Source organism: Rattus norvegicus, chromosome 5, assembly GCF_036323735.1.
Source record: "Rattus norvegicus strain BN/NHsdMcwi chromosome 5, GRCr8, whole genome shotgun sequence".
In the NCBI taxonomy this organism is placed as follows: domain Eukaryota; kingdom Metazoa; phylum Chordata; class Mammalia; order Rodentia; family Muridae; genus Rattus; species Rattus norvegicus.
In genome coordinates, this window is record NC_086023.1 from 159379694 (window position 1) to 159391906 (window position 12213).

Genomic DNA, 12213 nt, shown 5'->3' on the forward strand with positions numbered 1-12213 from the left:
AAGAGAGCAGAGCCGAGCCGAGCCGAGCCGAGCCGAGCCGAGCCAGTTATACTGGTATATGCCTTTGAGAAAGTAGAGTATGGAAAGATGGCTCCGCAGGTAAAAGCACTCCTTGCTCTTGCAGAGGATCTAGGTTCAAATCCCAGGACCCACATGGTGGCTCACAACCTTGTGTGACTCCAGTTCCAGAGGATCCTATACCCTCTTCTGACCTTCTCAGGCACTAGTCATGCATGCAGGTACAGACATGCATGTAGGCAGAACATTCATACGCATTTAAAAAGGAAAGAAAAGTAGTTTAATACACCTCTTCTCTCCATAAACACCTTTGAAAATCAATCACTATGGACTTGGGAAAAGAAAACACACTGGTTGCTCCCTCTCCCCAACGCCCATCACATTTAAGAATGACGGGCTGGAGCGGTGCCTCTGAGGTTCAAAGAGCACTTGCTGCTCTTGCAGAAGACCTGGGCTCAGTTCCCAGAACCCACAGAGCAGCTTAGAACCACCTCTAGCTCCAGCTCCTGGGGATCTAGTGCTCTCTTCTGTCCCCATGGGCACCGCTTGTATGCAGTGTATGTACATACGTGTATTTCAGTATATACGAGTGGGTGAACACTCACACATAGAACACGTACATTTTAAAGAGAAGTGCTCTAATGGAAACGACTTACCCAGTCCTTCCAGTTCCTGGACCACTTCCTTCCAGATAGGCTCGATGTGGATACAGCTAAAGCACCAATCCGACGTGATCTTAATGAGGTAGGGTTTTTTGAAGCTGTCGGGAACCACTTCATTCACGTAGTGTGAAAAGTGCAACAAGTACTTCTCATCGATTGAGTCCCGCCGCTCGGAATTGAAAGGGAAGTGAAAAAAGGATTCATCAAAATAGAAGTTCTCGTGGAAATGGCGGAAGCGGTACTCGCGCTGCTGCTGGTAGCCTTGGTTCTCACCCGCATCACCGTAGTGGTCATAGTTTGTCCTCTTCTCCTCATTGGACAGAATCTGAAAGAGGAAGAGGAAGAGAAAGAGTCCAAAGGGCAAGGAGGTGGCTTGCCAAAGGGCTCTTTCCTTGCTCTCTGTTTTCAGGACTGAGGACTGAGGCCAGGCCCTGTGTGCACTTGGCGAACCCTTTACCCGAGCCACACCCCAGCCCCGAATGGCTTTCCAGTAAGCAGCCTGAAAGATGGCAGTGTGTTTCTCAGAAGTGAATAGTGGGATGGTGGGTTCAACTCCAGCAAGGCTGGACGCATGGGGAGGAAGTGAAGGAGAGACCGATTCCCATCTGACCACTCCTAGAACCCACATGGCAGGAGAGAGCCGACTCATGCAAGTTCTCCTCTGACCAACATGTGTGTCATGGCACATGTAAGCCCAGAAAATACACACATGCACAGTGAGTAAGTTCCTCTCAAACTCCCTAACAGAGACGTTAAAACTCCCTGAGTTCATTTGGTGAGATCTTCTCCCTCAGGTAGACATTAAAGCTGTCAACCATCCCACTAAACACCAGAGAAGACCTGACCATTACCATTACCAGGATCCACCATAGAACATCACCCTGGCCACACCACTGGAGTTAGACTCATTTGGACCAAGGTACGGTAACCATGAACATCAGAGAGTAAACAAAGCGTGTCCAGGGCCTTAAGCAGGAGCTGACCTCAGCTTTCGCTTTTATGTTCGTTCCATGTGTGGAGAACACAGGTATGGAGGTCTGAGGACACCTTGTAGAGTCAGTTCTCTCCTTCCACCATATGGGTCTGGGGTTGAACACAGGCCTTAGGGCTGGCTAGCAGGTGCTGTTACCCACTGAGCCATGTTACCACCAACTTTGCTTGACTCAAGTCTAGCTTTGAAGACTAAAATTCAATAATCTTTTTAGGGTGATGAGTCACCATCTGCTGAAACACATTACCCTAACAAATCAGGCAGCCAGGGACCTACTGCCTATGTGTATTCTAGGCCGTGCTACTTAAGCCGACATGTTGGAGACTTACCAGAAGTCTTGTGTTTCAGTTATTTGTAACCTTGTGTAACCAGGCAAACTGCTGTGAGATTCTTTAACCTGAGTGTCTATAATCAGAACAGACATCTGTCTGGGTAAGTGCAAAGTTCTTATTAAAGCTTTCAAAATGGGTTGGGTTTTCTAGGAGCTACAATGTTAAGGGGTTTGCTTCGACATGTTGGAGGGGCAGAGATCTCTTCTCTAACATTATAAGAAATTTGGGGCTGCCTGTGGAGAACGTGCCCTGCTGAGGTGACGTCACAGAGCTCCTCAGCTCTGGCCTGTTTCCCCTTTGCTTTGTGTGTGCATTCATATTTCTGTTTTCATGTGTGTGAGCTCACATGCTGTGGAGGCCCGAGGCCAATGTTAGGGGTTTTGCTTAGTCACCCTCCACCCTATTCTTTGAGGCAGAGTCTCTCAACTTAACTGGGAGCTCTCGGATAAGGCTGTTTTGCCCAGTTTGACCCGGGAGCCTTTCTCAGCCTTGTGAGCACTGACGTTGTAGGTGGCATTTGTGTGGGTTCTGCAGATCCTGCCTGCATGGCTGAGGTGCTGAGCCATCTCCCAGTCCCTCCACCCATTTTCTAGGAGCTAATGGAGGCACCGAAGTGGCCGTCACGGTACCTCATAAGCCTTGCTGATCTGAATGAACTTGTCCTCTGCTCCAGGGTCTTTGTTTTTGTCAGGATGCCTGAAACACAGATGGCAGCCAGTGAGAAGATTTTTTTTTATGCACAGCTATTTTATAACCTCATCCACACAACTCTCAACGTCAGGAACGAAGAGAAGGTTGTTTGCTTAGGACTGTTTCCAAAAATAAATGGTAGAAACAATCAGTTGCTTCACTCAACCATAAAAAAAAAATTGAACTTTAACACAGGCCGTTTCCTCTCAAGATGCTCCAGCTGAGCCCATTTCCAAAGCATCAGAGATCACCACAGCTCACTGCTGAGAAGAGGAGACACATGTGCACCCTCATCCTTGTCCTAAGCATGACTCAACCTGGCTCAAGGCTAAATCAGTTATTCATGCTGTCCCCGGGCAGCAGTGCTCCCTCCCTGGGTCAGGTTCATGCTGCAGGTGCTTGGCTTTGTTTTCCTGAATGCAGGCCCTGGGTGTAGGCGAAGCTGCACCGTGAGGGGATGACGGCCACATTCCCATGCCTGCTGCTCACTCTCACATCAGAACCCCCATTTTTGCCCCTGCCCTGCTGACCCACTCTGCCTCTGACTGGCTACTTTTCCCTTCGTGTGGGTAATGATTTCAAGGCTGTGTATAAGCCGTGAGGAAGCCGAGAGTCTCTCAACTAGTTGGCACCTGCTATTTCCACGTGAGGCATTCACTCTCCATCTTTTCATGTTTATAGTCTTGTTATCTTTGGGGCATAAAGTTTGTTTTTTGAGACTGGGTCTCAGGTACCCAGGGCAGGCTTTAAACTCCAGAGCTTTGCCTCTTTCTTCCCCGAAGTGTGAACTACAGGTCACACTCCTCCCACTGGCAGCTCTGGAGATCTCCTGAGAGCAGGGATGAGCCTCGTGTGCTTTACTGCTGCTCCCCAAGACTGAAATCAGATTTCCACAAAGACTTCACTGGTCATGGTATGAAGAGATTGTCACTATTTGACACAGAAGCTCAGTAGATGGCTTAAGCTGGCTTCAAACTTTTCATCCTTCTGCCTCAGCATTGTGAGAGCTGGAACCACAGGCTTGTTCTACCAGGCCCAGCCACATTTATTCTTTTTTTTTTTCGGAGCTGGGGACCGAACCCAGGGCCTTGTGCTTGCTAGGCAAGCGCTCTACCACTGAGCTAAATCCCCAGCCATTAAGTTTTTTTTTTTTAACCACATTTATTCTTTGCTGTTCTTTTGCCCCTCTATGTAGCCCTGGATATCCTGAAACTTTCTTTGTGGATGAAGCTGGCCTCAAACTCACGGAGATCCACCTGCTTCTGCCCCCAGAGTACTGGGACTAAAGGTGTGCACCACCGAGCCTCACTCCACTTACACTGTGTAATCACTTATGCTAACCGTATGACGTTTCTCCTAGCAAACATGCTGGGAAGAAAAACAATTCACAGGGAAACAGGAAAGACTGACAACACACCAAATGCACTGAAGTAAAAAGCTACAAGTCACTAAACTCATTGGAGCATCAATGTATGAGTGGACTTTATCCCCTACTCTACTCTCTGAAACAAGGAACTTCAAGTGACTTGCACTTAGATACCACCCTGCCCTTAACCACTGAATCCTTGCCACAAATGTCAATAAGGTTAAAAAGCAAATGTCAGGTAGACACATCGAACACAACAGGACTTAAGGGAACAGGATGGCGGCCCAAAGTGTGCTTCTACTGACTACAATATAAGCTTTTACTCTTTAAACTCAGGTTAAGGGATGGGTGGATAAAGTGTGCACACCTGCAGATGATGACTTAGCCTGAGGAGCTGACAGGCAGGAAGGGAGGAGGGGCTTCACAGGAGACGGAGGCAAAGGCTCGATGGCAGCTGGGTAGAACAGGTTAGCTGAGAACTCAGGCGTGCTTTCCTGAAGGTGGGAGACCTCTCCAAGTTGCAAATACTCGGAGAAGGGAGGTTCAGCCCTAGGTGAGTACCATCCAATGCTGGGTTCAGGGAAGGAGATAGATTCATGAGCTGCCTCACAGTGGGCAAACTTCCATTTCAAATTACTGTGTATGGCTCAACTGACTTTCAGTGTAACCTCTAAAGGAATAAAAGTGAAGATGCAAAGTAGTAATTTCTTTCAGGTAAAGTGAGCAGGACTGATGTGCTTTGAGCAAACCACGTTACGCCAGTCTGCTTCTCCTAGGGGGCCCTGGTACTCTGCTAACACAGATGGCAAACCCATGATAATATGTAATTCATGAGCGGGAAATAGAGTTTTCCTGATAGAAAAATATAGTCACATCACATGGTTTCACCAGGCATGTTTTTGGTGAGATCTAAGAAACACTCAGAAAAGCACTTGACAAAATATGGTCCAAGTGCTAACTAACCATGTCTCCCCGCTATGCCTCATTCTGGAAGTCAAGTGGGGCTATATCACTTCAATGTTACTATGAAACCACCCAGAGGGGACACAGACTAAAGCAAGAGAGAAAAAACACTGCCTGGGCCCAAACAGTAGAAACCAGGAAAACAGTACAAACTTGCAGGTAAATACGAATTCAATGCACAAAGCCAACACTGTACATTTGTGCCGATATGAATCACTCCTAGAGACTCCAGCAGGAAGACAAGGGCGTTTAGCCAACAGCTGAACATCTCTTAAAACTTGACACACAAAGGTCACAACTGTACGCTGCAGGAGGGAGGCCCCCAACCTTAAGCTACCATTCTAGATACCTTGGTCCAAAGAAGGCTGTTATTTATGAACTAACCACAGACTGTCATCTTGCCTTAAGTACAGAGAGGCAGGGACCTGAGATATTACTGAAAGCCAATTTGGCAGAGACTTGCTGGAAAGAGGCCATGCATTATTCGATATGGCATTTTCAGCATCTAATTCTCGATTCCTCATAATAGGAATATTGCCCCAAATATTATTCATTGACATTCTTTACACTTTTTACCTTTACCACAATTAGTTTAAAATCAAGCTAAATCTGCTCATCGAGAAAAAATACTGTCAGCCGGAGAGCGTGCAAGGTTAGAGTCTTCGCAAAGGCAGCTCCGTGGCTGCCCAACTTGACACTAGTCTTCCTGAAGCACTAACCAGTTCAATTTTACTCATGTGCACAGGGGCAAGTGATCGCAAAGTCGTGTACCAACAGGACAAACTGTGGGCATGAGGGGCAACAGGGTTGCCAACTCTGCGACTGGACAACCCATTTGTAAATCAGGTTGAAGCATCTCTCTCAAGGGTTAGTCAAATGGGCACAACGAGACACACAGAACCTGGAGGTGAACATGCAGTAGGTATTCAACAATGGTCCTCCCGCTACTCTCTCTGCAGCTACTTAACGCCTGTCCTTCCTTGGCTGACGTTGTCTCGGGAGAAGTTTGCCCAAAGTAAGTTTAACACTTACTGCTTCCCTGGTAATTATAATCCTGATGACGCCAGGTGAAACTGTGATTGCTCTCATGAGCATACCTAGTGCCTGAGAGGCAGGGGGGATCTCTCCGTGAGTTCAGGGCCAGTCTGGGCTACATAGTGAGTTCTAGGCCGGGCAGGGCTACACACTAAGACTTTCGTCTCAAAAAGTTCTGGTAATTCTCTCAAGGTGTTTTTACAAAGTTATACACTTGCTTCTTGAATCTCTTAAAACTGGAGCCAAAAGTCCATATTCTAAATGTTTTAAAAGCTTAGAGTTTTAGAGAATAGAACTGTATGTTCCCTTTAACATTTATGCACATAAAGAATTGCTTTCTAGGGGTTGGAGAGATGGCTCAGTGGTTAAGAGCACTTGCTGCTCTTCTAGAGGACCAAGGTTTTGTTCCAGTGCCCACATGAGGCAACTCCCACTCCCCGTAACTCCACCTCCCACACGTTCAGCAGTCTCTTTTGAGATATACATATAATTAAAAATAAAATATTACCAAAAAAACCAAAAACCCCAAACAAAGAAGGGTAGTGGCAGAAGCACACACCTTTCATCTCAGCATTCAGGAGGTAGAAATGGGTGAATCTCTGAGTTTAAGGCCAGTATAGTTTACAAAGTGAGTTCCAGGACAGCCAGAGCTACAGGGAAGCCCCCCGACCCCCAAACTCTCATACACACACTCTCTTCCCACACAAAGGAAAAATAATGTTTAAAAACCAGAATTCCTCTACACAACAGGAGGTTAATTCCTGCAGACCACCTCACTTCCTTATTTGCTCTAGCCAGCAGTTCTCAACCTTCTTGTGACCCTTCAATACAGTTAATCACGGTGTGACACCCCTAACCATCAGTTACTTTTGTTGCTACTTTGTAACAGTACTTTTGCTACTGTTACGAATCCTAAATGTTTTCTGACCATCTTAGGTGACCCCTCGGAGAGGGTTGTTCAACCCCCAAAGGGGTCGGGAATCGCAGGTTGAGAACTGCTGTTCTAGTGGGCCTGGAACTTGCCAGGAAGCCCTGGCTGACTTCAACCAAGGGTGGGTGAGCCTCCTGCCTCTGCCTCTGAAGTGCTGGGATCATAAGTGTAAGGTATCCTGTGCATTTCAATTATTTTTTTTTAAATTCATTTTACTTCTTACTTTAACATTAAATGTCCTAACATTATCTACGAGGATGCTCTAAGCTGTAGTATTCCTGAAGAATTGTGTATTAAAGTAAACACAGACTTTAGACTGCTAAAAAAGATGGAGCATGGGCCATTAGCTGGCCCTCAATACTCTAAACAGGTCTACAAATACACCCAGCACAGAAACAGACAAGTCATCCTCATTGAGGCTTCAGCCACCTGCTGACTGCTTAGCAGACATTGAACTCCTGTTCATGGTTTCACCTACCATTCCCGAGCGAGCTTCTTATATGCCTTTTTAATGTCAGCCTGACTGGCTGTGCGGCTGACCCCTAGGACTCTGTACGGGTCAAAATCCAATGCAGACAGGCTTTGCAGGATCAGAACGAGGACTATCAAGAATTGCCAGGAAATGCTCAACCTTTTCAATTCCATCTCTCTTCCTTCCCAGAGCTGAAATGATTAAAAGGTAGTTTTAAGTTCAAGAGACAGGAACCCGAATGCTTGTGCTTTCTTAGGGAGGGGATCAAGATGTTCAGATGAGAACTAAACAAGAAATTTTCTTAAAAAGGGGAGTGTGTCAATCTAGTTGTTGTCCCTATCTTAAAAAAAAAACATAACTTTTGAATATCACACATAAGAACTATTATAAGTTAAAAAAAAGACAACTCATATTAGAAAAGCCCTTTTAAAATTATTAAAAATGGGGGCTGGGGATTTAGCTCAGTGGTAGAGCGCTTACCTAGGAAGCGCAAGGCCCTGGGTTCGGTCCCCAGCTCCGAAAAAAAGAACCAAAAAAAAAAAAATTATTAAAAATGAATGCTCTGAAATACATGGTGACTACAAGAACAGATTTAGGATATCCAGGAGACCACATCTCACCTGCACAACCTCACCTATCATAATAATAAACAATTGGCTTCAGAGTAGCTCAGGATGTGTCAAATTAATTCACGAATTCATCATGATTTCTCATGTACTAAATTACATTCTGGGATCACTGTGGCATTTCTGGGCACTAAATGGACATCAAAGTAAAACTTTACAAATAATTGTGCAGTAATATTCAGAAGCCTGCTGCTATCATCATCATCATCATCATCATCATCATCATCATCATCATCATCATCATCATCACATTCATTCAGACGAAATGGGAAGCTGTTTTTTAAGCCAGTTAGCAATTTGGTTATTGACCATGGAAACTTCAGATATGAAAAAATGGTTATGAAAGAATTTAGTTTTCCATCTAAAGAGAACAGGAAAGACTTAATGAATAGGCAGGGCTTTAAAATGTCTTAACTACAACTCAGTTGAGGGGTTGAACTCAGTGTGGGTTTTGGAATAATCCTGGCTGGTTGGTACGGAGATAGTGTAGACCTGGACACACACACACTCACACAGAGGGCTATGGTCTTTTATACCATACATTATTTTCATGGGTTACATTTATCTTGACCTCACAGTGTTCAGTTCAGTGGCTGACAACTCACTCGGGACGGGGGGGGGGGTGTATTTGACAAGTTCCAGGCATAAATCCTGCTTGGGAGTCTTCACAGACAATTGACCACTGTTTAGGACTGCATACATGCTAAGTACAATCCACAAGCAAGCCAGTTTCTCTTTCAAGACAACCTGTTCTGAGGTATTGAGATCCAGAATGAGGATCAGATTGGGGGTGGAGGGGAGGTTGTCCACCATTCTAGGACCTAAACCTGTGTTCTTGCTGGCAGGGTGTGACTGAGCACCAGCACCTAGCAGGATCTTCATGGTCGGGGGTGGGGTAAAGTGGGTAAGGGGTTTAATATGCAAAAGCCACAAGCAGGGTGGGTGAATTGTCAGCCCTTCAGTGGGTGAGATGGGGACATTATTTTGGCTGACGTTCTCCAGCTCCAGGGGGCTGGCCACAGGGCAGGGGACGCGCTGGCCAACAGGTAGCCCTCGGTGTCCCCAAACGCAGGTGGCTGAGGCTCCCCAGACGCTCCGCAGGACCAAGTCCCGACTCCGGTGCCCGCCCGGGTCGCGACCTTCCGGGAGGCGGCCCCCTCCCCCGCCGCCCCGGTTCCTGTCGGCTCCCGGGTCCCCCCGGGCCCAGCAAGGGCTGAGGTCGCGGAGGATCTCACGGAAGATCCCCCAGCCTGCAGGGCCCCGCCGCGTTCGCGCGTCACGCCGGGAAGGAGTTACCGGGAAAGGGCACCGGCCCAACCGGCCGCAGAGTCCGTGCTCCAGTGAATCCGCCGGGGCCGGCGCTTCCAGTCCACACCAGAGCACCTGGGGAGGGGAAAGAGGCGGGGCCCAGGCCCCGGGCCGTCACGTGTCACTTAAAGACCCAGTGTCTGGAAGGCGTGCAAGGACTGGGTTTAGGCTGCACTCTCAGCCAGCCTATTTTGGCCCTGATGGTCTCCGTAGGCACGTGGATCGGGCGCGGTTGCTATAGGAACGGAGCGCGCTCTCCGGCTGGGTCTGAAGGCTTGATCTTGACCAGCGAGGCCAGAGCGTGCCTACTAGCGAGGCCAACTCGCTATGCATCACGGGATACCAGGAAGACCTCCGGGAACTGGGGAGGGGTTTCCACTGGTTGCCAGAAGGTGGCCCACTTCTAGCAACTGTTGCTAGGACGGGGACGCAGTCGCTGGTCCCAGTTCACTTTGACCCTATTCATAGAATCCTAGAACGTCAGAGTTTGAGGCGACCTTAGGGATTCTTCCTAGTTCAACCTCTCCATATACTGAAGTTCGGAGAGGGTCAAAGACTTGCCCAAAGCTTAGAATCCAAGACTTCAAATTCTGTATATCAAACCAAAAATGTTCTAGACTGGGATTTAGACAAGAACTGGGGAAGAGGGCGTGGTGAATAGGCTGACATTTTTTTGCGCCTGCAACCAAGGGCTCTTGGGAATGTATTTTCTATTCCATGCCTCCTGTTGAGTGAATTCTTATGTTATTGGTTGCTTTTTATCCCTTACCTAGCACACCGTTTTTGTTGTTTGTTTTTGAGACAGGGTCTCACTGTGTAACCCTCGCTGGCCTGGAACTTGCTAGGTGGACCAGGGTGGCCTCAAACTCACGAGCTCTGCCTGCCTCTGCCTCCCAAAAGAGTTCTGGCATTAAAAGTCTGCACTACCATGCCCGGCTCTATCTTTTATGCATTTATTCCATATCTCTGCTCTTTTAGGAGTGTAAGCTCCTGTAGGCAGTCTCTTTTCTTCTTCAGCACCGTATCACTGTCTGCACAGACCTTGATTTGTACAAGCTGTCAGTATTTGAATAGTTAGTTGCAAAATAAATGAAAAGTGAAGCTAAAGCTTGTTGCGCCCCCCTCCCACCTTGGCCTGTGTGGGCAATAAAATGCGGCCCTCATGCATGCTAGGCAAGTGCTCTATCACTGAGCTCCAAGGCTTTGCTGCTCGAATGAACAATACATTCATACTGGTTTTCAGTTGAGCTTCTGCACTTGCACCAGCAGACCAATGTGCTGTAGTCACTCATGCTCATTTTTACCAAGCCGAAACTAGGTTATTTAACTGTCTGAGAAATCAGGTGACAGAGATATAACTGCCCAATCCCCAAACCAGCCAGTTTTAGCCAACATGGCGAATCTCCTTGACTTGGCAACTACTCCCCTTCGAGTTTCTTGTTTGGGCTCTCCCCAGACTTCCTGTTTGTAAATTCACCTCAGCTGCTCATCCGAATGTGCATCCTATCTAATGGAAAGAAGCGTTGCCTGATGCTAAAATCGGGAAGCGAGTGTAATATCATCTTTTGACATATTCCATGGTGGATTCTTGGCTAAGGGTCTATCCCAGTTCGGGTTTGAATCTCAGATGCCTCTGTTGGGGGTCAAGCTGTGAGATCCCTAACACATGTCCACAGCTGTCAGCAAGGAATAACTATTATCGGGAATATGTCAGGGATAATAACATGGCTAGCTGGGACAACACCGTAAGTGGCTAGCACGATGCTCAATTATTTTTTAAAAATGATTTATTTACTTAATGTATATAGGAATCTTCATGCACACCAAAAGAGGGAATCACCTTCCATTATAGATGGCTGTGAGCCACCATGTGGTTGCTGGGATATGAATTCAGGACCTCTGGAAGAGCAGCCAGTGCTCTTAACCACTGAACCATCTCTCCAGCCTTGTTCAGTTACTTTTTAAGTCGTGGAAATGAGTGGTACAAAACTGAGAGAACAGAGGACTAGATTCCTGGCAGTTTCTATGTGGGAGGTGCTGAGGAGGGAAAGAGAAGAGAGCGAGATGGAAGTCTGTGGGCTTAGTTTGCTGAGGCAGGATAGCCTGAAAAAGCAGGAGGCGAGGTTTTACTAGCCGCAACGGAGGAGGGCGTTAGAAGAAAGCCACAGCCCGCAAAGGACTTGAAAGACGTCTAGACATGGTTTCTTCCTTTTCCTCTCGCGACCCTTTGAGCATCTGTAGAAATAGGGTCACCAGTGAACTTTGTTAGAACAATCGCTGCTAAGCGGAACCAGCAAATGGGCGGAAGGTAGCAAGGCAAACCTGGGGTTTGGAACCCTAGGGGCGCCCTGGGGGAGAGTGTGGGAGGAGAAGGCCGCATGGAAAGTCACGTGGGTCGCATGGGGGGCGGAGCAACGTTACGTTTGGCCGCTGTTAGAGGCGGGCGAGAGCTGGGCGAGGGAGGGGCGTGAGGAGAGAGCGCTGCAGGGAAAGAGGTGGGGTGAGGCCTGAGTGCCGGACTAGGAGAGAGTTGGAATAGCAAGATGGGGGCGGGTCCTGGAGGCGGGGACAAAGGCAAAAGCAGAGAAGGGGGCGGGCCACGGGGCGGAGCGAAGGAACTCCATAGGGCCGGAGTGCTGGTCTATGAGGCAAGGAAGAGCGAGTCTTATATGAGGCGTGTGACGGGGCGGGGCTTGCGTGCAGCGCCAGCAGGCGGAACGAAGCAAGGACATCTTGGGGCGTGGCGAAGGGGCGTGGCCTGAGAGCGCGGGGGGTGGGGGTGGGGGGAAGGGGGGACGTGGGGGGAGTGAGAGAGGTGG

At 48.0% G+C, this 12213-nt stretch overlaps 1 protein-coding gene across 2 annotated transcripts in view; it reads right to left on the reverse strand.

Annotated features, from left to right (window-relative positions):
• Positions 1-9574, reverse strand: part of Dnajc16 (DnaJ heat shock protein family (Hsp40) member C16) — a 33989-nt gene extending 24415 nt beyond the window's left edge. Inside the window, exons 1-4 of one of the 2 annotated variants that reach the window (XM_039110431.2) lie at positions 9383-9574; positions 7467-7651; positions 2633-2699; positions 675-1005 (exon numbers count right to left, since the gene is read on the reverse strand). In XM_039110431.2, coding sequence (XP_038966359.1) covers positions 675-1005; positions 2633-2699; positions 7467-7633 — 565 coding nt within the window. In that variant the 5' untranslated portion in view covers positions 7634-7651; positions 9383-9574. The remainder of the gene's footprint in view (positions 1-674; positions 1006-2632; positions 2700-7466; positions 7652-9382) is intronic. The other variant, NM_001014194.1, reaches the window with a different exon arrangement.
• Between the last annotated feature and the right edge of the window lie 2639 nt (positions 9575-12213).